General features: G+C 45.5%; 1 protein-coding gene and 1 pseudogene across 16 annotated transcripts in view; one reads left to right on the top strand and one right to left on the bottom strand.

Annotated features, from left to right (window-relative positions):
* The window catches only part of KALRN (kalirin RhoGEF kinase), a 647,217-nt gene extending 625,428 nt beyond the window's left edge, over positions 1–21,789 (bottom strand). For all 16 annotated transcript variants that reach the window (XM_073894515.1, XM_073894519.1, XM_073894546.1 and 13 more), the window contains exon 1: positions 20,971–21,789. In XM_073894515.1, coding sequence (XP_073750616.1) covers positions 20,971–21,043 — 73 coding nt within the window. In that variant the 5' untranslated portion in view covers positions 21,044–21,789. The remainder of the gene's footprint in view (positions 1–20,970) is intronic.
* On the top strand, positions 15,310–15,378 carry LOC112834198 (U4 spliceosomal RNA; annotated as a pseudogene).
* Positions 21,790–25,429: the final 3,640 nt, after the last annotated feature.

Raw genomic sequence — 25,429 nt, 5'->3', positions numbered from 1 at the left:
TGAGATAAGCAAAGGAGGACCTTCTCCTACGTAGATTCTCAAAGAGACCTCAAAATGACTTAGAGAAGAAAGGAACCTCAGTAATCATCTATTTCATCACCTTCACTTTATAGAGAGCACACAGAAGGCCAGCACAGAGCTGAGAAAAGCACACCAGGCCCTCATCTCCAGACTGGAGACATGCACCTTTGTACCACACTGCAGCCATAGTCTACGCCACAAGCCCGCCAGCAGACTTGAGAAGGTCTCTACTGACATCCAAAGCAGAGCAGCCTTCCACTGTTCATGTTTTGGGGTGAGTCTCCCCCAAAATAAAATAATCATAGATGAATTTCCTTTCAAGGGCTGAGCAGCATCTGGAAAGCACAGCCCCAACTACAACATACACATGACATGCAGGGCAAGGGACGGCAAAAAGTTACACAACCCTAAAGGACAGGATGAAAAACATAGGGTTAAAAGCCCTGACACTTGAAGAGATAAATTACCTCCTTTGTTCTTAACCTCCACAAAGGCTCTCCAGGAATTTGCAAGGTTATCACCATCTAAGCTGATGTATGGGGAGATAAAATTGAATTCCACAGCCCAGAAATGGAAAAGTCCCAGAGAACAAAGCCTCAGGAGTGCACATATCAAGAGTCTGGAAGGAAGGAATAAAATGTGTACCTGGATACAGAACTATTTAAATGCATAAGAATTTAAAAGTTTTGGCATAGGGGAAAAAAATGGCACCCACCAGAGTGCGTGACAGAGTCCTAAAGGAATTGCCCTTCTGCTCTACATGGAAGAGATTTAGGGTTGGATTTCATGGTGCCACTTCCAGCAGCAGGTCCTGCCAAATCTAGAGTTCTACGGTCCTAGGGTCTCTGGGAAACCTAAGGAAGCACATGATCGCATACTTGGCTATGGGTCTGTCAGAAAGGACCCCATCTGAGCAGCTGCCTTGTCTTTCTCATGGGGAAAACTAAAAGCTAAGGGGAAAGTCACAGATATGCTTCTTTAACGTCGAGCATAACGCTAGATAAAATAATTAGGAAGGTCTGAAAAACATCTCAGTCAGAGTATCACCTCTGTGAATAACAAATCAAATAAATATATCAAAACAAACTAGGCAGGACATATTGGAAGACTGTAAGAGTTTAGGAACTGGGTAGAGAGAAGAAATTAGACGACCTCCTTTTGGATTCAAGAGACATGTCGGGATGGCATGAGAGGCGGTGAGGATGAACCACTCTGACCACAGCTTAGCAGACTTCTGTGAACCCCGTACCCCTCCAGCAGTCCAGCTGTCCTGGCTCAAAAACCAGACATTACAATCGGATTCTATGAGAATTACAGAGAATTAAATTGCATAACCAAGTCTGATGTGTGCCCTCCACTAGAAGTGATACATTACAGAATCTGTTGGGGAATGCTAAAAATCATTTGTTATTGATTTATGTAAAACTTCTTGGCAAATGGAATCCAAATCCCACATACATGCACCAAAGGAAGTAACTGCCACACCAGATAATGTGGATATTTTAGCATTTTACCCTTTGGGATGAGGAATTCACCAGACCTCCTAAAGTTCCAAAGGTTATGAAGGCTAGTAGTTAATGGAATGAGCTAAGATATTTGCCGTAACTGCACTCATTAAAGAGCTATATTCAACTAGACTAGAAATAATAAACTCGTAAGAAAACTCTGGTTGGACCTACTGATAACCATAACCTACAAAGCTGAACTTAAGAGTTAATGAATGCTAATCATGACTTCCAGAATTTCAGATTATAGGAAAAGAATACATAACCATTCTCAGGGAGACTTTATTACACATCTCACAAAGCTTCAACTGCTGAGATACTAAATAGTTCATTCGTGGATAATATAGCCTAGACCACCCTGGTGTACACAGGTCAATTAACCAACGGTTCCAACTATGGGAAAGGCGGCTGATCTGGTGCCTGAATTCAGGCACAATGTGGTAAGACCGGCTGGCTAAGCACCATGCAACTCAGGGCTACCTGCTAGGAAAAGGCCTGGAAAGTCCATTCTGAGGGTCCACCAAAACTACAGGAAAGCACCAGCACTGGGGCCAAAAAGAAAACCACCCCAGAGCTGCTCTCTGAGGTTTGCCCAGCAGTCAGGTGAAGGATAGTCAGCATTTTCTCCATTTGCTTCCAGAGGCTTCTGCAAGCTTTATAGAAATTAGTCACAGGAAAATGGGACATAGAGGAGGAAGTTGTACCACAGCTAATACTGCAAAGATGCAAGCTTCTCATCTGCAGCCATTTCTACCCAGCTTCAACTTTTCCTGTTGCCTAGGAACAGTCACAAAGCATGCTGGGGAAAGTGGCTTAAGCATCCAGGTGCAGCCTCTGTGGCCATCTAGGCCAATTCTTGACCCAAGCCTGACTTTACATGTCTATCTGAACTTGCATATGGCTAGAGGCCTAGGGATTTCCCCACTTTGCACATGGCAGACACTCCCTGGGAAGGGAAAAAATTAATTTGACACAAGCAATCAATCCCACTGGAATGTTTGTGCACACTGAGCCAAGCAGAAATGGATCCTAAAGGGAGCACTTCTGGGAGGTGATGGGAATTTTAATGCTGAAAAATGATACTGTGTTGAGAACCCAGTATGATGAAAGCAGCACACACATTTGCATCCAAACCATAAGCAACAACACACACGTGCTCACAAGCACATACATGCACATACACGGGCATGCAGACTAACCACCCTCATGGGAGAAGATGTCTGGGTATATAGTTGTCCAGCCTTCAGTCATTTTGTTTATGTTTTATATTCAAAATGTTTAAAGAAGTAGAAGAATGAAGCAGTGCTAAACCCTTTCACAGTAGAAAGCCCTAGTAGCTTGTGAAATGTTCCTCAGATGCCAGTGTGATTCCCATGGTGCCAGGCTTGGTGAAAGCACTATCACCCTTTACCCACAACCCAAGCCAAAACCCTGTTGATTGTCTGAGACTCTACTTCCCCTTCAACCCTACAGTCCACCACGCTTACATCCCCGTGTCATCAACTATCTTTCAGTAGTTTCCTAACTAGAATTTTTATCTCCAATTTTGCCCCTTTTTCCAATACGGTCCTGGCCTAAGTTATAATTTTTATTCCATCACTTCACTCCTTTATGCTTCCCCACCGCTTACAGGATAGAGTCCCAATCCTGGAATATGAAAATCCAAGATCTCACAAGCATCTCCTGTCCCTCTTACCTTATAACGTCCAACTCTCCATGACCTTGCACAACTCTCTGCCTTTGCCCGCCCTTCTCCCTGTGCCAGGGATACCCCTCCCCACCCTGTCACTCTGGATAATGAGCTCATCTTCCAATTGCCATTTAAGTACAACTTCCTCTATGATCACCACCACATCTGCCTAAATAGGCTTCCCCACTCCCCAATTTGTGTCCCTGCATTTTACTAGTGTAGTCATATCATGTACCTGGAATGCTTTAGTGTACTACTTAAAAATGGAATGTTTCCCTCTATCAAAATGTGAGTTCTCTGATGGTCTAAAGAATGTGCAGGAAAGGAGAAGGGGTTCTAGGTGGAAGGAAACGTAGAAGAAAGCCAAAATAGCTGCTTAATTGCCTAGTGCCTCCTTTTGAGATGATGTGGCTGGGCTGGGTTTGCACATGCCCTGGGAAATGTAGGTTTTTGGATTGCTTTCACCATCTTCTCTACCTGACTCAAAAGAAGGCAAGTTCAAGGACACAACCTGGCAGGAAGATCAGTAAGTTAGTCCTCCTTGCGCCTTGGCAGAGCAACTCTGAGAGAACCTTGAGGAAAGGCATTATCTAGGGTGTTAAGGTACATCTCAACTTACAGGCTTGGAATCCAAAGGAACAGGCTGAGAAAGTGTAGGTTTTTCAACACAAGCCCAGAAATCCCAGAAACGTGGTCTGTCTTCCAAAATATTCTAAGGGCCAAAATAGTTTGAGGCCACTACTGACACCAGGATGACTCTCCCCAAGGAAATTAGAGCTCATCTTTACCAAGCAAAGATGCTGGGTCACCTACGAGCTCTGACACCAGGTGGACTGACTACACAGTCTCTAGCTGCAGAGACAAAAAGCCTCAGAAGGATGGAAACAGAACCAGGACATAAATGTCCTGAGACTACTTACCACATGATTTCTATCCCTGCTGACTTTTCTGTTGTCCAGTTGGCTCAGAATGCACTCAAGCCCAATTAGCTCAACACTCTTATCAGTCTCAGAAAGGGAAAGGGATTTACCGAGCTTACCAATAATAATACTATTCTCCTGGCACCCAGCCTACTACTCTTTCTACCTGGATCCAATCATCTGGCATCATCATTTACCTGCTTTTTTATTTTTGCTCTGTACTTTCCTGGCCCATCCGACTTGTCAGTCTCCCAGTTTCGGCCACCTTCACAGAGACCAGAATTCCCATTTTTCCCTGGTCAAAATAGAAACTGCTCATAGCTGCTAGGGCTATTTGAGCCCCGGAGCCTTGGAATGGAAGCACTATATAAAATATGGAAGTTTTCCTGTGCTAAAAGAGATAAAAGAATTTTAGTTAAAAACAACAAACAACTCCACCATGGAAGAAGCAGAGCAACAAGCCCGAATTGGACTTTATTTTCTTTTTATTTATTATCGATTTAAATTGATCTTGTTTACCATGGCCTTTCTATAGAGTATGTTCACGGAAACTTAGGCTGATGTTAAAGGAGTTAGCTTTATTTGGAAAAAGCAAAACTGACTAGACCTGGCCATTTTAGGGGACTGAAGAGACTCAGAAAGCAGAACCAAGCAAGGTAAGGGGACACCAGGCCCATTAAGGCCTCTAACTGAAACATCAGTTGTGTTTACCAGACTGGCACACCAACCTCTGGGAAGGCAGGATCCAGCAGTGCGGCTCTGTATATGATCCACTGCCATCCTCTCGTTCTCCTAAGACTGGGAGCTCCTTGAAGACAGAGGCTGTACCATACTCCCCTCTGTACCACAGTGCAAGGGATGTCAGAAGTGCTCCCTACATGCTTGCAGGAAGAATCAACATCATCACACCCTTGAGTGTTTATGTGCACACAAACACACCCACGTGTATAGATGGAATCCTCATGAAGCCCCATTTCTAAACTTTTCTCCCCAAAGTTATTGGGTAATACTTTTTAAAATGTATTTTTTTCTTTCACATGTCCTAACATATATTTAACCTCCCTTTACTCTTGCCAGAAGCATCTATTTACCTCATGGAAGTTTAGGGTTAGTTACAGTAGCAGACAAAGAGAAAGCATCAATGTTCAGCTCTTGACGTCCAGGATAGGATTTTTTTAGTATACTGCTTGAATTCTCAGACTCCCATTAACATATCAAGATCCAGACTGGGTGGACTTAACCACTGAGGTCACTTTAAACAAGAGGTAAAGAGTACTCAGGATATGACATAAGAGAGATTCTTGCCATGAGGGAAGGATCAAGCATCAGGGGAACATGGGAAAGTTTCAGTCTAGGAAATCAGACTCCAGGGTCTTGGCCTCCTCCTATAAGCCCACCTCAATGCCCAATCAGATTGTAAGGAGGAAGCTTTAGAAGATAATATCCCAGTAAGTGTGAAGGCACCGGAGCATCCTAAGACCACTTCAGAGGAAGATGTGGGCCTCTAGGAGAATGCCTACCAAAGAGTCACACACCATGATCCACATGGTGTGGAGGTGAGGGGACAAAGGCACAACACTGGCCAAGGTGGGTACCTACTTAGGTGAGCCAGGTTCAGAGCTTCTGACTTCTCATAGTTGGCACTGAGTGAGCTGGGGAACCATATATTACTTTGTTCTCTGATGACGGTACTCCGAGGTGCTCAGAGAGTCAGTGACCAGACAAAGGCCTGGGGTCAGAACTTTGATTCCACCAGCAGATAGTCAGAATATGAATGTTAGTGCTGAGTATCAACACAATACCCCAAAAAGCAAGACAGGTCTAGCCACACACCTTTGCAAGTACCGGTACAAGGATCAGAACAGACCAGTCATTATTCAGAGGCTCCAAGCACCCTTCTCTCCCTGTCCCCACCACTACCACCACAAGTTCATGTGTACACCTCTACACACCCAGGCCCCATTCTAAAGAGAAGTGGGAGAGTGGGAGGAAATCTGGGTGACTGAGCAATTTACCTGAAAGAACAATCATCAAAAAAAACCTAATCCAAGAAGAGAAAGGAAAAAAAAAACTTGATATACTATAAACTAGTCAAGTTGGGGTAGGATCTCATGAGAAAGATGAGCTGTACATTAGAAAATTTAAAATCTACATTTCCTTCACACATTTGGGTAATAAGGAGTAAGTGTGCAACTGAGCCACACTGTCACCCATCAGAAAGAAAACCTCAGCCATCCTGGGCAGTTAGGTGAGCCACTCTTCCATTCTTACATACATGTGTCTCTTCCAAAAGCAAATGGAACATATCATGAAATGTTTCACTCCATCCCTGGTGCTGCCAATTTCCTACCAGACATGAAAAAATGTACAGTCCTCAAATGCAGTACGGGCTGTCACTCCCATCCAAGTCCCCTAGCTCAGCTTTCAACCACACTCAAACCCAAGGGAGAGCCCAGAGAAAGGCAGCTGACAAAACTGACAAAAATGCTGACATTTAGTCAGCAATTTTGTTTGCCCAAAGCATTCTCCTTCTATTATCCCACTTGATCTCATACTATTCTTATGAGGTATGGCAGTACAAGTATGTTTACCTCTTTCTTCAGATGAGGAAAGAGAGGCCCCATCTGTAAAAACGGACATGTTAGCTGGTTTGGCCCAGTCACAGAGCTAATTAATGGCGGGTAGAATTGGAAACCAAGGTCCCCTTCCAATCCTTAAATTCTTCTAGGCAAACACAGACTATGGCTTTTGCACACACAACCTAAAGCACTTCCATACCTGTGGTATTGGAATTAACTTTCACTCAAGCCCACAGAATACATGTGGCTTTTTTTTTTTTTTTTTTTTGGCTACTGGTGACTGCAAATCTGGTTCCTAAGTCACTTAAAGGCACACAGCAAAAGAGGCTAACGCCCTGGACCATTTATTTAAATGTCACTAACAAAAGTGTCCTTAAACATTACATAGAAAGTTATCCTTCAGAGAACAGGGACTGGCTGTCCTCCCTCTCTTCTGAGGATAAAAGCAGAAAAACATGTTGAACCTATAGTTATCCTACAGCCACATTTGAAAAGGATCAAATAATGGGTGACCCTTCTTGCTACTCTTCGGACAAAATAATGTCCCAGATCAAACACTGGCCCACAGAAAAGCTGGGTTATAAATGTCCATCATTAGGAGAATGGTTAAATAAAACATGGCACATCCATACAACAGAATGTAGCACAACTCTCAAAACAAACGAGGTAGAATTATATGTACTGACATGGAAAAATGTCCATGATTATAAAATGATAAAAGCAAGTTGGAGAATAACAGGCATAGCACGATTCTCTTTTTGTTAAATACAATAACAAAGCTAACTATGCATTTGTATAAACATGTATTTTTATATGTAACAGGCATATATGTCTGTTGAATTTATCTTTTTTTTGAAGAGTATGTGTTTTTTATTTTTTTTTTGCAGGTTTTAGTTTGGGTTTTTTTTATTTTTTTATTGTCATGTTAATCACCATACATTACATCATTAGTTCTTGATGCATCAAGAACTAATGTTGAATTTATCTTAACATCAGGGAGGAAGAGAGAGAAAGAGCATTCACTTTTGACCACAGATATGGTACTTTTGTTTTGCATAACTATTTTTTACAATAATAAGTGTCAATGCCTTTATCCCTCCAAACAACCAGCAGATCCTCTGTCTTCCTACGTTATCCTCATATAAAGGGTAATTGGCTTGTGAATGTCTGGTATATCTTACATTTATATTAATTGGGAACATGGCTGCATTTAGGAAAGAGTCTACCACCCCCCCAATTTGTTTTTCACCTTAATTTAATGATCAAAAAACAAACCACAGATCAAGGGAGAAAGTGCACCTAGGAAGCAAGACCACAAGGAAATATCTCAAATTAACAAACAGGGGTTGTCTCTAGGTGATGCGCTTACAGTGACCTTTCTATCCTTTACACATCATCATATTTTCCAAATACTCTACAGTGAGCCGGCATTACTTTTACAATAGAAAAATAACTTCAGGATAAAAAATAAATGTTCTATGGAACTATACCAAAAATCAAATCTCCCTAAATGAAACCTTGTTTACCACTTTTTAAGTTAATTATCTTTTAGTTTATAGACAATAAACACATATTAAATGAATCAATGAATAAGTGAAACTCCCTTTCTAAATGATCTCCAATTAGCCATTTTTTCCTATATCAGTCCCCATAACTCAATAAGACCATAAATTCTTCAAAAAGAGGGACTATTTGCTGCCCATCTTTAGGAGTACCCTTAAAATCTAGCATGATACTTGGCACATGGCAGACGCTCACTCAATATTGATTAATCCATTTGTGCGTTTGAACTTTCTACCTGGGCTTTTCTACATGCACTTTTCTGAAAGAAGAGTGCATCTTTACTTTTCCAGTGCCTCTGAAATACATGAACATCACAAGCAATAAAAGGTGCCCCCTCTAATTAATCCAGAAGCAACAAGAGTTGTGGGCTATATTTCATAGTCAATATTGATTTCATAAGTCTTTTTGTTTAAGGTAGAATTGCCTGTCCACAAAAAAATGATTCATTTCCTTAGTATAGTGTTTCATTATAAAACTCCCAAATGACCCACACACCAATAAATAGCTCTTTAAAAAAAATCAAGCCAACAAATACTAAACAAGCAAATATTATCCACAAGGCACTGATCTGAGTGTTGAGAATACAAATAAGTCCAAAGCAAAAGGTATGCACAGCTTATATGGGGAAACCAGATATGACCATTTTCTAGGGTGAGGCCTCCAAGAGGCATAGAGTCATCAATGTTTAGTAAGGTCTGGGGAAGAGGCTAGTTTCCAAACAAGTCTGGTCCTCACCACATCTTGTCCAAGTCACCACCCAAGGACTCAACAGTCCACTGTTGTCGCATCCACTCCAGAGCCTCCAAGGCTGAGCAAGATGCAGAAGCCTGCACACCCAGCCCACCCCAAACTCAAATGGACAGATCATTCTCCAGTGAATGGATCCAGTTCACCTCCTCTTTTCTCAGGCTCTCAGCAACCCTCAGTCGGTCAGATAACCTTGGCTCCCATTTGCGAAGAAGATGGAGGTCAGTTTAATAAGAGCTCTAGCATCTGACCTATAAACAACCTGGTCTTTCCTCATAGCCACAGAAGAAGAACTGTCCCTCCATTCTAGAAATAACCTCTTAACCGGGAATCTTATGCTTTTCCAAAGTTTGAGGAAGCTAGTACCCACCCTGGTATCTCACCCACCCACAAACTACCTTTTATTCTCTACCATTGTCTCCTCCCATGACTTTTTCAACATTCAAAGATTTTTCTCTGACAATAAAAAAAAAAATCACTGGATGGACCTGATCACCTTTTAAAAGTCTTTATTCAAGTACAACTTGTATGCATAAAATTGCACACATAAGTTTATAGGTCTCTGAAATTTTACAAACAGATCACACTGTGATCAAGAAACCGAACACTACCCGTACTCGCAAAATGTCCCTTCAATTAACAGTTCCTTTTTCTCCTTACTTTTACTACCAGACTTCTGGAGCAGTGGTCTGTCTTCATTTTCACCACCTCCTCATCTGTTCCATCCTTAGCACCCCCGTCTTCAGTAAGTCCCACACCCATCCAGGTGAGGCTGTTGGTCCTTCCTCTCTACTTTCAACACAACAGGCAATCCTCTTTAGGGCGCTTACCATGCTACACTGAGATCGTTTGTTTATGTGTCAGTCAATCCCACCAGACTGTTAGCCTCCTGTGGGAAAGATTATTTCTCACTTGTTTGTGTACTCCCAGGGCCTGGCACTTAGTAGGTGCCCAGCAGGTGTCTGACACTTAAATGAATGAGTGCAAGAATGAATGAAGAGGTCCGTTCACTGAAATCTGATACTCTGCTAAAATTGATCAGTTCTTTGTCCAGTTCTCATCAAAAGTCATAATGATATTTAGCTGTCAAAACTCAGTGGCTGGGATCAAAAAGAATGGCTAGAAAATTATACTGTTCCAATATTTGGTTAAGCATTCTCTTTATATCCAAGTATCTGAGCATGTTATGTGTCAATGCACTGGGGTACACAGAAGAGACTTAACATCTTGCACCCACCCACCAAATTAAAGCTGTGACATTACTGCCAATGGCACTCTGTCTTTCCATGGCCATACACCCAACATGGAGTCCTGCCAATCTTTTTCCCCAACTGTTTCTGGAGCCACTCCTCCCTCTCCTCACAACCTCCTTTCCAGGACAGTAAGAAGTCGGAGACACAAATCCCCCAGGAGACCCCAGACTCCTCCTCCCAACCCCCTTTTGTCACATCCAATTAACCATCTGCCAGTCTCCCGGGCCTCCTCCTAGGCCCACTGTCCAGCTGCCAACTCAATACTCTTTCCCCACCCCCCAGAGATGCCCATTGTCCTTCGCTGCGGGGTAAGAGTGTAAAAGGCGGGGATTTTAGCTACATTCCCAGTCCCTGCCTGCCATGCCCTGGAATAACTGTAATTGCAAGCTTAAAAATTCCATCCTTATCTATCTCTACACTGTTAGGGAAGGGAAGGAGGGAGGAAGGAAGGGAGGGAGGGAGGGAGGGAAGGGGGAAGGAGAGAAGAGAGGAAGGGAGGGGAGGGGAGAAGGAAGTTATTGAAGCATCATAATTTCATCATTTGGAAAATAAAAAGATTCATCTAACTAGTAATATGATTGTAATATATGTGTAATATAGTCATACATACACAATTCTATTCTATTATTAAAATGTAATCCCATTTCTATTACTATTTATAATATGCACATAACTATCACAATATATACTATATCTATACACACCAAACAATTCTGAGAGGTAAGGATTTTTTTTACCCATTTTACAGATGAAGAAACTGAAGCTTGGAGAGGCTGTAACTTACACAAAGCCACACCACTAGTAAGTTCCTGATCTAATACTAAGATTCAGGGACTGAGCCACACCTAAGGAAATCCAACCTCCTCCTAGTCTAAGGACTCTAAACCCAGTTCCACATAGCCCACGTAATGGTAATGCCAGTCCCTTGTTTCCTACTCCTCCTCCCTCTGGAGGGCCACATAAGACCCCCCACTTGATGACAGTTCTTGGGTTTGCCCTAAAATGAGAGTCAGAGGAAATGCTTTGGGGCCATGCTCACTGGCATCTTCCCTCTTGTGTGAAGTGTCCCTCCTCATGGAGAATGTACAAGAGGCTCTCCCATAGGCCCTACTCTGCTTCCTCTTTCTTCTAGGACTTCTAGAGACATTAAGGAAACTCTGGAAATTCAAGATTAGGTCCCATCCCCAACAGACATACTGCCTGAAGCTGCCTGACACCTTCTTGCGTGGGTCTACCTCCCTCTCTCCTCTCCTCACTCACCCTCCCCTGCAGAGACCTGCCTCTCTGCCTCAGACCCTGTAGGAGATAATTCTGCAGACCCCAGCATAGGCTGAAGCAAATCCCACCTCCACCTGCAAAAGAAAGGCACCAGCACTTCTAAAAGGATCGCTAATTTGGGATCTCCCAGCCAGCTCCCCAGCTTCTCTGCCCAAGGGCCTCCTAGGGCCATACCAACCCAGCTCATCCATTTCACAGTTGCCCTCAGCTTCAGCAACCCTCCCAAGCACACCACCAGCAGCCCCTGGACCTCCAACCAGCGGGTGCTCTCTCTACGGGGGCACATTGTGCCCTCAGCCAAGGGCCTTTCCAGCCAGCTACTTCACTAAGGTCTGCCTACACCACCTCCTCCTCTGGCTCAAGGCTCAATCCTCTGCTGACCTTGAGATCCACACCTCCAGGCCCATCCAGGAGCTTCCTCCAACTATTGCTTCTCTCTTTCTTAAATATTCATTCCCTTCCTCATCCCTGCCTTCTCCCTCCCCCCCCACCCCTAGGTATTCACATATCTTCCCTACCTAAAAAAAGCCTCCCCTCAACTGCTACCCATCTCCAACTACCTCACTATTTTTAACCTTCCCTTCACAGCCAAACCTTTCCAAAGAGTCATCTATATGCACTCCCACAACTTCCTCCCATCCACTCACTCCCCATTCCCCTTGCAATTTGAATTCCACCTCCCCTACATGATTGAAACTGTTATTTCAAAGGTTACCAATGATCCCCCAATTTCCAGAACCAAGGCTGTGTGCTCAGTCCGCATCTCCCTCAACCTCTGCAGCATCCTTCTCCATGCACTGTTCTCCCCTGGTTCTCCTCCAGCCCTACGCTTGCACCTACAGCCCTGTCCTTGGCCCTCTGCCCTTAACTCTGTATATGCTTTTCATTTATTATCTCATCTATTCTGATAGCTCCAGCCACAACTTCTTACGGATATCTCCCAAATCTATATTTCCAGCTCTGGCCTCCCTCCAAAGCTCCAGATTCCTTCCTTACCCGCCTACAGAACCAACACCTCCCCTAGCTTATTCACTGACACCTGAAATGCAACATGTCCCAAAGTAAACTCCCAAACCCTCCCTCTCCTCCTGTGTCCCTATAGCTGCTCCTCCTCTTCCTAACTCCTGATTTACATTTAGGGTACCTCCATCCTCCCACTCACCCAGGCTCTAGGCTTTGGAGTAATCCTTGATTACTGCCTCTTTTTTGACGCCTCTACATCCAAGTTGCCAAGTCCCATAGACTTTATGTCCAAGAGGTCCCTCACATCCACCCCCCTCCTCTCCATTCCCACTGTGGCATCTCAAGTTCAGACCCCTCCCAACCTATCACAGTGGTCTCCTAATCCAGTGCTGGCCAGCAGTTCCTCTCCCAATCCAATGGACCCTCCATAGGGCTGCCAGATTTAGCTTCCTGATCATGCCTCCATCCCATCCAGAAATTTTTAGTGGCTCCCAAAAGGAAACTGCAAATAAAGACCAAACTCCTTGGCCTGCCATTCAAAGCCTTTTAAGATGTGGGAGCCCAGTATATGTTTGTAAATGTCATAATCAATCAACCTGGTCCGAACCCCCTTCTAAGTTTTATCTCCCACTGATCCTCCACCTGCATCCTCTGAGATCATTTACTGGCCCAAATACGCCATGGGTCTTCATACCTCCTTCTAACATCATTCCAGCCTGGGAACACACTTTCTGTCCTCCCCATCTAAATCCTACCCATCCTCAAGCCTCAGCTCGAGAGGTAACCACTTCCTTGAGAGCACAGTTTATCTGCCACTTTTCACTCTCCCACCTGTTTATCCCTTGTATCCATGTTTTCTAGCTAGTGTCCAGTTCCCTTCTAATAATTAGGCCTTGGGCAGAAGGGGAGGAGACAAAGCTAATTCTCCAACAATTTCTTCTCTACTTCCTTGAATTAATTCCTCTGTCCCAGCTGATTCTTTCTGTTCCTTCACTCCTCAGTAGACACGATTTCAAGCAGCTCTACTGATCCAACAGCCCTGTGGCCGTCAATCATTTCCTAGTTATTTTGCTGCCAGTCATTCACACACAAAGGAGTGGCAGGAGGAGTCTGAACTGCATGCAGACAGAGAAGGAGCAGGAAAGGACTGATTCGCTGCACCCACCTGAGGCTTGGCGGAAGCAAGAACTCCATTCTCGCTGGGCTCCTTCAGAAGGCAAAGGGCCGTGTGCCAGGGCCTCGAGGGTAGGGGGTTGGCATTTTTATACTTTTTTGGAGGGGGCGAGAACAGGAGTGGCCTGACCTGTTGTAAGAAGGGTGCCCCATCCAGTCTCTTTGGGAAACCAAACTGAGAAGGACTGCTTTCTTCCTGGCCTGGCAAGGTCCCAAAGAGGTCAGATTAAATAAAATCATGCTTGTCACAAGAGGCACGTGCAGTACTAGAATGCTCGATTTAGAAGGAACTATCTACATCTATTTGGATAGAACTGTACAACTTACAAAGACCTTTCACATATAGTATCTTATTTGAGTCTCTCAGCAGCCCTATGCAGAAAGCGGAGAGGGGGCTATTATCCTCATCTTACACAGATGTTAAAGTCACTTGCCCAAGTCATTCAGAGAAGTAGAGTAGTGCAAAGGGGAATGTTCACCTCTTGCTCCCTCGCCCGACCTTCTCAGCCTCCTTCACAGGCTTGTCTTCCTTTCCTACCCCTTCTATCCAAGTGCTCCCTGAAGGGGCATATTTATATCCTTCCCTTGCTTCTCTATATTCTTTCTTGTAATGATTTTATACACCCCCATAGCACAGTACATGGCCGCAGCAGGCACCCCATAAATATCTGTCAAACAAATGATTGAATGAAAGAATAAAAGACAGCAGAAGCCCAAACCCTAGCCTCCTGATTCCTGAATTCCATCATGCACCTCTCTGGCATCCTCTCCCACCCTCTAGCCAAAGCCCCACACAACACCTCTTCTGGAGATCCCCCAGCCTCTGCATAAGCATGTTCACTTAATAATTAAAAAAGCAGGAACATCAAGGGCAACTAGCTAGAATGTCTTGCGCTACCACTGTGTGTCAGAAATGGCCAGATGCTTTTTATACATTTTTCACATTTAATCCTCCCAACCTGTGAAATAAGCATTCTTAGTCCGATTTTGCAGAAGACTGAAAATGAGAGAGATTAAACAATTTACCCAAGATTCTACCCCTGGTTAGTGCCAGGCCTATCTGATCCAAAGCCCATGATCTTCGGGCTATACCAGGGTTTCTCAACTGCAGCACTATTGACATTTGGGGGCTGGAAAATTCTTTATTGTCCTGCACATTATAAGATGCTGAGCAGCACGCTAGACCTCTACCCACGAGATGCCAAGTTGTGACAATCAAAAAACTGTCTCCAGATATTGCCAAATGTTCCCTAAGGGACAAAATTGCCCCCAGTTGAGAACTACCAGACCATAACCATACTGCCTACCTCCAGAAGCAGAAAGAAGTTTGTCAAGTAAAAGTGTTAATTCTCCAACATCTGAGAAGGACCCCATGGTCATCTGTTCTAGCGTTTTACTGATATTTATAGTCAGGGAAATTTTTATCACTTTCTCACCTTTATCACTTTCTCTAGCTTCAGTTTATTCTAACACCTCTTCCATTCCCCCAAAGGATTATCAAACACAATTGGACAGAAGGTGCCAATAATCAAGTTATTGACGACTGGTGGCACAGGATGAGGCTTGGATGCCACTGATATGTTCTAAAATATATTAACGTACAAATAGCTTGTATATAGCTTTGCACAGTGGCAGTATCATAGCCAATGAGGTTTATCTGAGGCGCGATTATTGCTAATAGAAATAGCCTGTATAAATACATTAGAAATATTAACAACATTCCATCTCTAGGACAACAAAGTCCACTCAATACTCCCCAAGAAGTTCCTGGAAAATGATGTGACCTAAAGCTCAACTCATGATGGACGGAAATGAAGAAGAATCAAAAAGGAACAATAAACATTGAATCAAGCATCATTCTGGGGCATTAAGAATGTGTCAAAAAGAGACATTTTCCTTTGCTGAAAAAGAAACCATTCCCCTTCAGTGCCTGGCATTGGACAGATGAAGCGGTGATATTTACTCTAAGAATTGCATGCAATGGGTATTATTCCAAAAGAACATCTTCTTGATGACCTGGACATTATGATGTCCAGTTCCTCTGTTCAGGTGGGATGAGGTTATCAACTGAGAGAGAAATTTGAAGAATCATATAGTGAATACAAACAACTGCTTATATTTTACCATGTTTGTTTTACCTATATTAGGAGGAGGTGATTTGTTTTTGTTTTTGTTTTTGATGAATCACAAGCTTTTGTAAAAGATCTTTTTCCTTACCTGCAAATAACAAGTAACTTCGGTGGGGGAGACAAGCCTTATGTGTATGAAAGGCCCCAAAACAATACAATACCACTGATGAAGTGAGAAAATGAGTATAAGCAAGTGAGTGTTTTAGGAATTCAGAGGATACAGTTGGTCCTGTGAGCTGTGAAGGCTCCCAGAAGAAGGAGGGGTGGCTCAAGTCTTTAAAGAATGAGTTGGATTTGGAGAGTGGGGGGTGCAGGGATAGATGATGCGCTTGGGAAGTGAGAAGAGCAGCCTGGCTGGAGGTGAGCTATGAAGTACGGACTTGACCCTGAAGACACTGGGGAGTCACTGTAGGTTCATAAACCAGGCAGCAATGTGATAAAAGCAGTGCCATCTGCCTGCAGGTGCCAACCTGGAGTGGGGGTGAGAGAGCAAATTCCATGGGACAAGAAAGGAGGCCATGGGCAACATAAGAGGTCCTGGACTAGAGCCAAGGCTGAAGATGAACAAGGGCTGATGATGAAAGATAATTCAATAGGGTTTATTAGAGGAGAGAAACTCCTCACAGACAATACCAAGGTTTTAATTATCATGACTAGGAGAGGGGCGATGCCACTTACAGAATTAAGGAACACAAGAGAAGGAGCTAGTGTGGGGATTTGGAAAGACACACAGAGTTGAGTCTGAGGCTGGCTGAAGTCCAAGGGGCAGCAAAGACGAGATGAAACTGTCTGGACTCACAGGACCGAAGCCCAACAGAGAGGTAGAGGTAGAAGATATTTCCACATCAATCTCTTTTCACTTATCCTCTTAACTCTTTTTCCCTTTGAGTCTCAAAAAAAAGTTTTCTCCTCTGCTCACCAAAACTAAGCTCCTGTATTTGTTAGGGAACCTACTTTTGCCTCACCTCTCCAGATATCTAATGCAACAATTAATCTAGCATCTTCAGTGTTCCCTGCCTATAAGCTTTCTCCCCTCCACCTACAAACCTCTTCTGACTCCCTGGCAAAAAAAGGAAAACTCCTTTTCTTGATACTAACATTTCTTCTGACTGGCGCCCAACCTCTTTTTCCTTTCACTGATAAACTGTGCAAGTAATGGGTTCCTACCCACCACCCCACAACCCTAATCTGAATGTCTCTTCTAATACTGTGCTCCCAAGAGTGGTGGCCTGTGTTCATCACACCCAGTGACACTTAACCAGCGCTCTTCTTGCTCAACCTGTCTGCAGTCTGTCTTCACTTCAGATCCCACGTGGACTCCCCGAGGTCTCCAGGATCAAGTCTCCTTTGTTGCCATGTTACGAAGAAGGGGTTTTCCCCCCAAATTCTAACTTTAGTCCTTCCCCTCTTCCTCCACTCCCTCCATCTGACAGCCAAAGTTTCAGCTGCATCCAGCCTTGACCCAGAAGGCTTCCAAGTCCACATTGCCAGCCAGAATCTCCTGCCTATGCTCTTGTCTTGAGTCCCATTTTTTCCACAAAAAAGCTCCACCTGGCTCCATCGGTCATCTCTAGTTCACGACCTCCAAAGCCAACATCATTATCTGCCCCGCAAACCGGTTCCTATCCTCAGTCAGACCATGTCAGTTGGCACACTGTTAGTCCTCTACACTCTCAACTCAGCTACTTCCATTTCCTCAGAGGCTTACTTTTCTTCTCCCCGCACCCCCACCCTCAATAGCTAGTTTGCCAATAAATCTCCACATTTCTACCTCTGAAAATGTCTCTCAGAGCTGTTCCTGACTCCGCATCCTTTTTGCCACCAACCCAGACCACGCTCCCTCCCACTCAGCTCTGAACCACTGTCCTCTCTCTCTGGATTCTCTCTCTTTTCTCCACTTCATCAATCATATTACCCCCAGATTAACCTTTCCAAATACCACTTTGTTCAAGAAGTACCCTGCTCAAGAACCTAAAATGACTCCCTACTGACTCTGAATCAAACCCAAATCCTCTTGGGCTTCCCAGACTCTTCCTATCTGGCCCGGCCCCACTCCCCTATCCCTACGTCCTATCCCTCCCAACTTACCCCTTCTCTTTGGTGCCCAGGAACCTCAATGTCAATGTCCCAAATTCCTCTCCTCTGCGCCTGTTACCCATGCTGCTCCTCCCACTCTCTAGCCCCCTTCAAGGACTACCTTTGATTCTACCTCGTCTATAGTTCTGCCAACTTTTTATCTTATAGAACCATAATGTTTACTAATTAATCTCCAAGTGAGCAATAACTGTCAAACTCCCTTTTTAAAAGTTTTTCTATAGATCAAAGACCACTTTGAATATTTCTTTTGTATTCCACACACCCTGGACAGCAGAAGGCTCCTAGTAGGAGTTGAAAGGTCCTTGATGGTTTTCTATTCCAACTGGTTTCTATTCCCAGTTCCCATAGTTGGCCTCCTCTACATCATAAAAATGATCAATAAAACTATTGTGATGGAATCCACCAATATATAAGAATAGTGGGCTGGGGTGCGTGTGTGTGTGTGTGTGTGTGTGTGTGTGTGTGTGTGTGTGTACAGGGACTTGAGATTTAGGGAATCTAGCTTACTCAGTTGGTCAAGAGAACTGAAATACCAAAATAATCAGAGGAGGACAAGTAAGGGATCAAAATGACAGAATTATTCAAAACATGCCTTAGTAGAAGCACAGTACGCCAGGGTTTTGGCAAAGCAATTGCAAGTCTGGTCCTTATGCATGTAAAATTTTCCTCCAGGAAGTAAGGTGTAACTTTAGTGTTAGGGACTTTGAAAATGTGTTTGAAGTTTTCTCAGTTGTTCAACTGAATAAATGTATAATCTGTCTGGCCTACCAGTACAGTGCTATGTTCCAAAAAGATGGAGAATCAGAAGGGAGAAGGTTACAAAATATGGCCTTATTCCAGGCTTAAGAATCCTCAGCAAGAGCCCAGGCTAGCAACTAGAGGAGGAAAGATCAGGAAGCAGAGCACAGAGGACCCCTTTGGGGATGGGAGGGAGGCAGTCCTAGACCCAGCCATTGGCAGTATACATCCCCACTTGCAACTTGTTACAGGTCATCAGTTATTTCCAGCCTTATTCATTGAGAATTTAACCTTTCTCTGATTCTAAGTGCACATCAGAACCCCCCACGCGCGTGTGCGCGCACACACACACACACAAAGGCTGCCCAAGGAGGAAGGAGAATATCCTCAACAGGAGTCCCACAGGAGACAGACCCCAGGTCTGCTATTTATTCTGTGTTCTGAGCCAGGGCTAGACAATGTAAGTCACACATTGTGTTTTGAAAGGCCCTGGGAAAAGTAACACATTGGACCATTATAGGCCATTAACACCATTAACACTGTGTGAAATTATCAAGCCTCCAGAAACTGAACTCAGCTCCAAGGGCCTGGGACAGAGAATGGACAGGAACTAGTATTTAGATGGTAAGGAGAAGTGGTTGCCAAAAGATGAAAGTGGGGTCCAGAAAGGGAAGGTGGGAAGGCTCACACTCCAAGAGTTTTTTTTTCCCCTAGAGCTAAGAAAAGACAGACTTTGGCCAGAGATGGGAGGCAAGGGGGGTGGAGGATGTCAGGAGAGACCTCCTGATGAGAGTTTCCGGTTATCACTTACGCCAGGGAACATCTCCCCTAGATGCCAGGTTATAAACTTAGGTCAGGGGCCTCTTTAGAATCCATGTTTTGGGTCCTGCGCAGTGTGTGAGTGCAAGAGACAGAGACCGATCAGGGTCGGGGGAGAGGGGATAAGAATGCATATATAGAATGCAGGTCTGGGGAAGAGGAAGGAAGGAGAGAAGCAAGGCTGAGCCCTGGGAAGCAGGAGAGGATAACAAGGGCTTCCTCTGCTTTTTTCCAGGCCCTGGCATCAGCTCCTGTCCTCCAGTTCTTTCCTCTTCAGACCAACCAGAAAATGAACATATGGGCCAACCAAGTCTTGACTTCTAAAGTCACAAGTCTCCCCAACAAAGTACCCCACCCTCTTCCCTAGAGATGACCTCTAGGGCAAGGCAATGAGATTAGGAAACAGATGGATGTGCAGAGAGCCTTCAGAGCTAACCTGATCCTTGACCCCACCAGTTCATGTCCTCTAATCCAACTTACGGAAAGAGAGGGCAGATGTGCAGCATCCCCGTAACTTATCGCACTCCTTGGGACAAAGATTCCAGACAAAATGGTTCCAGACGTGGGAGATGGGGAACTGGTGGAAGCCACAGGTAAACGGGAGATTGGGGAATCCCTGGCCGGCAGAGAAACAGGGCCACAGGTGGTGGGAGATGAGGGGGTCTGTTCTGTGGAAGGGGCTGTGGAGCCAGGGAACAAGAAGAGCTATAGACCTGGGGGGATGGGAGGGGGCAGGGGCCGCAAACAGCTGTAAAGACAGATCTGGGGGCTCTATACACCACAGGCAAGCAAATTTTCACTGGGTGTGATGAGGAGGACTCTAACTCACACTTCCAGGAATAAGTGATTCTTAGGAAAAGCTCATCCGTTCCCAGAACTGGAGAAGAGGAGGACACGGAGGAGGTCCGAGGCGCCCACTGCCCTCCAGTCTGCTTCTCAAGTCGGAGACGCCGGCTCCCCAAACGCACCAGGCATGACCGTCCTTGGTCCGCCCGGCTCCGGACTGTCAGTCAGCAGCGTGCGCGACTCCCGGTCCCCGCTGCCGCACTCTACGCGTCAGGGCCCCGGGCCCCTGGCCCGAGAAGGGGTGCCAGCCCAGGGCGGCCGGAGGCTGGCTGACAGGCGCTGGGGGAGGGGGGAGCCGAGGGAGGGGCCGGGGACGCCGGTAGCGGAGTCGCGCGCTGCAAAGTGATCCAACATCGCCCCATCCCCGCGCTCCGGGAGAAGGCGGCCGAGGGGACCGCCTCCCGCCTCCCCAGCACCGACTCCCGCAAGTGGGGTGAATGCCGAGGGGTGCCTGGCTCCCAGCCCCCACCCCTCCCCAAAACGCAAGCAGCATTGCCATAACAAGAATCTCCGCAACTCCAGCCCGACGACGAGGACTGACCCCCGACACGCACACCCCAGCAACAGCCCTCCTTCCCCAAACTTGTCCGACACGCCGCGTCCCAGGCAGCAGCCCTCCCGCGGGCCCCCCGCGCCCTGCCCAGCTTACCTGTCCGGAAAAAGGCGTCCACGTCCGAGTCGGCGGCTCCTCCTTCCTCCGCTGCCCCCTCCGGGGGGTTCATGACTGAGGGAGGCGTCCGCGGGCAGCCGGGGCCGGCCGAGCCCGGGGCCGAGGGCTGCTGGGCGCCCGCTGGGCGGAGGGCGCGGGGCGCAGCGGCCGCGGCCGCAGACCGAGCGGACTCGCGGCTTCGAGGGCGGGCGGCTCGGGCGGCTGGGGCGGCGGGGCTGGGACAGAGGACGCCCAGCCTCCCTCAGGCGGAGGCGCGCGGCGGGCTGGGGGCGCCTGCCGCCGGCTCCCCCATGGTACCCCTTCCCCGCGGGCGCTGGCCGCCTGCTGTCTGGCCGGAGCCGAGCCGGGCCGGGGCCGGGGTCCGGGCTGCCTGGGCGCCCGCTCTCCCCCAGCAGCGGCAGCTGGCTCTCCTCCTCGCCCGTCTGCCTGTCTCTATTGTTCAGCCCTGCTCCACTCTCCTCTTTATTTTTCCTCCTCCCTCCCACCCTCCCTGTCTCTCTACCTCCTCCCTCCCTCGCTCTCTCGCTCGCTCGCTGACTCCCTCCCTCGCACGCTCTCTGGCTCCCCCTCTGGCTCCCGCCGCCGCCGCCGCCGCCGCCGCCGCCGCCACCGCCTCCCCGGCTCCTCCCCTGGCTCCCGCTCCCTGGTCCCGGCCAACAATGACCCGGGCAGCGCGGAGCTGAACTGAAGCTCCCGCCCGGGCCGGCCGCTCGCCGCTGGCCGCCCGTGGCGCGGACGCCTCCCTCCCCGGCGGCCGCGCGCCGGCCTCTCCCGGAGCCGAGCCTGAGCCGCGAGCTATTGTTCGTGGCTGCACTAGGCCAGCTTCCTGAGCCCCGCAGGAAAAGCCCCGGCGAAGGAGGCGGCCGAGGAGGGGGCGGGGCCGCCGGGCGAGTGCGGGGCCGCCGGGCTCGCCCAGGGGCTCCGCGGCCGCGGCCCCGCGCACTCCGCTCTCCGCCGGTGCCGCGGTGCTGCGGCCCCCGCGGCGGTCCTCCGCCCCACCCCGCACCCAGGTGTGTGAGGGGAACCCCACGCTGCCCGCCCGGCGCCTCTTCAGACCGGTCCCGGAGCTGCACTGACCAGTCCCTAGAGGCTGGACTTTTCCCCCTCCTTCCTGACAAAGCTCTCGCCTGTCTCCCTCCCCTCCTGAGCCTCTCGCATTTTCCTCACCATCTCGCCTTAGTTCCTCTCTTTTTTAGCCTTTCGTTTCCTTTTCCCCCTTTTCAGCGCCCCTTTAAACATCTCTGCCTGTCCCTGTGACTCTTTGTCCCGCTCATTCTCTTGCCATGTCTCCCTGCCCATCTCTCCCTCCCCCTGTCACTCTCTTCTGTCTCTCATTTGTCTCTGTCCTGCCTCAGTACTTGGCCCGTATCTCTGAGCTCCTCTTGGACAGCTGTCAAAACTCCCTAATCCCCGGGGGCCTTCTCTGTTTTGTTCCTCTCCCTCGTATGAATGGAGAGATCCAGTTGGCCGGGAGAAAAGGAGGTGTTACAGCAAGCTGAATTTCAATTAAAGTGGGGAGAGGGGCTAGGGCGGAATGGGGATGACAGCAGAAAAGAAAGCAGATGCTGTATGGGGTAATTAATGCAGTGATTGTATTGTGCCAATTGGTTTTTAAGCAATAATTAAACAATAATTACCCAGTATTCTGTTTATAGTTCTAGTGACTGCAGAGCCTACAAAACAGAGGCTCTTTAGACCTAAGTACTTAATGTGGTGTGTTGGGAGGTGTTGCTCCTGCCTCATCCAGGCAGATGGAGAGGCTGTGGCCTGACCTAATGTGTTAAAACACACCTAATAGGAAAACCAGGTCCTAGTCTAAAGTTGATGGCCTGCTACCCACCAGCCAGAATCTCCTGGATCTATTTATCTCTAACAACCTCCTTGGTTCCACCTCTCTCTGGATGATCAAAGCACCTGGGACCTTTCCAGATCTACTAATAGGGTACTTCTAACAGCAAATAGAATGAATTATGTAAGTCTTTAGTGAACCCTTTCTAGCTCCCTGTACTCATCACTTTCTTTAGTGAATGTCACACATTTTTTTTTAAACCCACTGAAAATATAAGTACAGTTGCCTGTCTCCAGTCCTAGGTACATCTATCAGGTTCCATTTCTTAAAAATTATTAATAGTGACTCTGAGATCACTGCCCTGAGATCTAATTCATCTGGCCTAGTATCTCGAATTGCCTTAAAGCATCCTGACACCCCCTTGTCTACCACCTTCTCTGACAGTGAAAGTACTTCTCATTTGCCTTTTCTAAATTTTGCCTCCCCTTAACCCCATGCCTAAACCCCTGGCCTATACACCCACATAAACACATGATGACAGAACTGTTATCAACAGCCACCGTTGTGATATTGAGAACCGGAAGCCTGGCAAGAATATTAGCTGATCCCAAGTTCAGAAGAAACATTACATGTTTAGAGGAAAGGTCATATCAAAGTCTCAATAAATGTGGACTAGAATGGGGGGAAACCTTATGTGATACCAATTTTTGAGAGGAAATTTGGCTATTTTTATTAAAATTTTAAATGTAGCTATATTATTATCAAAGAAGATTTCAGAGCAAAGAATATTACCAGAGATCAAGAGGGACATTTCAATTCATCAGATGGATGTAACAATTCAAAGAGTTTTTGCATTTAATAAGGGAGTTTCAAAATATATGAAGCAAAATGGATAGGACTATAAGGAGCAGTAGACAAATTCATAATTACAGTCAGACATTTTAATATCTGTCTCAATAATTGATAGAATAAAGAGACAGATCATCAGTAATTGGTGCACTCAACCAATTTAATCTGACTGACATTATAGAATACTCCACTCAATAGGAGCATATGCACATTTTTTTCAAGTGCACAGGTAATATGTAACAAGATAAACCATATTCTAAGCCCTAAAACAAGTCCCAAATTTAAAAGAATTAAAACCATGCAAAGCAGTATTTAAATTATGCCTCAGTTTGGGGGTTTTTTTAATCATACAATGTATGTTTTCTGAGCACAATAGAATTAAATTAGAAATCAATGACAAATATATGGGAAATACCCCCCAAATGTTTGGAAACTAACATACTTCTAAATAACCCATGTTCAACTTAAGAACTTCAAAGGAATATTAGAAGGAGTTTTAAAGTGAATAAAAATGAACACATCATATAAGAACCTGTGAGGAACAGCTAAAGCAGTATTTAGAGGGAAATTTAGAGTACTAAAATATCTACTTTGAAAAGAAAGATCTCAAACCAGTGATCTCCTGTTCTACCTTAAAAGCAAATGAAACCCAAACCATAAGAACAGAATTTTAAGAGCAGAAAGCAATGAAATAGATAACTGAAAAACAAAAGAGAAAAGTCAATTAAACCAAAAAGTAGGTTCTTTGAAAAGATCAATAAAATTGATAAGCCTCTAGTCTGACTGAAATAAGGAAACAAGAGAGAAGAATCAAATTTCTATTAGCAGGAATGAGAGAGGTGACATCACTACAGATAATGGAGATGTAAAAAGAATAAAAGGGACTATTATGAACAATTTATTCCAATAAATTCAACAACTTACATAAAATGGACACATTCCTTGAAAGACACAAACTACTAAAGCTTACTCAAGAAGGAACAGATAACTTAAATAGCCATATATCTATTAAAGAAATTAAATTTATAGCTTAAAAGTTTCCCATAAAGAAAATTCAAGACCCATGTGGCTTCACTGGTGAATTCTATGAAACATTTAATGAAGAAATAATACCAATCCCACACTCACTTTTCCAGAAAAGTGAAGAAGAGGAAATATTTCCCAACTATTTCTACGAGGCCAACATTACTCTTATGCCAAAACTAAACAAAGTCCAATTAAGAGAAGAAAAGAAAAAAAGGAAATTGTAAACCACTATCCTTCATGAACATAGATGCAAAATTTGCAAAATTCTTAAAGAAACTTTAGCAAATTAAATCCAATAATATATAAAATATGATAATACAGGGGCACCTGGGAGGCTCAGTTGGTTAAGCATCTGACTCTGATTTTTGTTCAGTTCATGAGCTCAGGGTTGTGAGATCAAACCCCACATCAGGCTCCACACTGGGCATGGAGCCTGCTTAATATTCTCTCTCTCACTCTCCCTCTGCCCCTTTCTCCCCCACTCAAAAAATAAATAAATAATAAAAAAGATAATACATCATAATCAAGTAGGTTTTTCTCAAGGATGCAAGGTTGGTTTGACATTTGAAAATTTACCAATGTAATGTACCATATGTAGGTTGAATTGCAACCCCCCCAAAAGATAAATTGAAATCCTAATCCCCAGGACCTGTGAATATGACCTATTTTGGAAATAAGGTCTTTACAGATGTAATCAATTATGGATGATTACATATTAGTAGGTCCTAATCCAATATGACTAGGGTCCTTATAAGAGAAAAACTTGTGAAGACA

Source organism: Callorhinus ursinus, unplaced genomic scaffold (genome assembly GCF_003265705.2).
Source record: "Callorhinus ursinus isolate GAN/ISIS: 27379988/994484 unplaced genomic scaffold, GSC_fseal_2.0 scaffold1, whole genome shotgun sequence".
Classification (NCBI taxonomy): Eukaryota; Metazoa; Chordata; class Mammalia; order Carnivora; family Otariidae; genus Callorhinus; species Callorhinus ursinus.
This window is presented reverse-complemented; position numbering and strand designations above follow the sequence as displayed.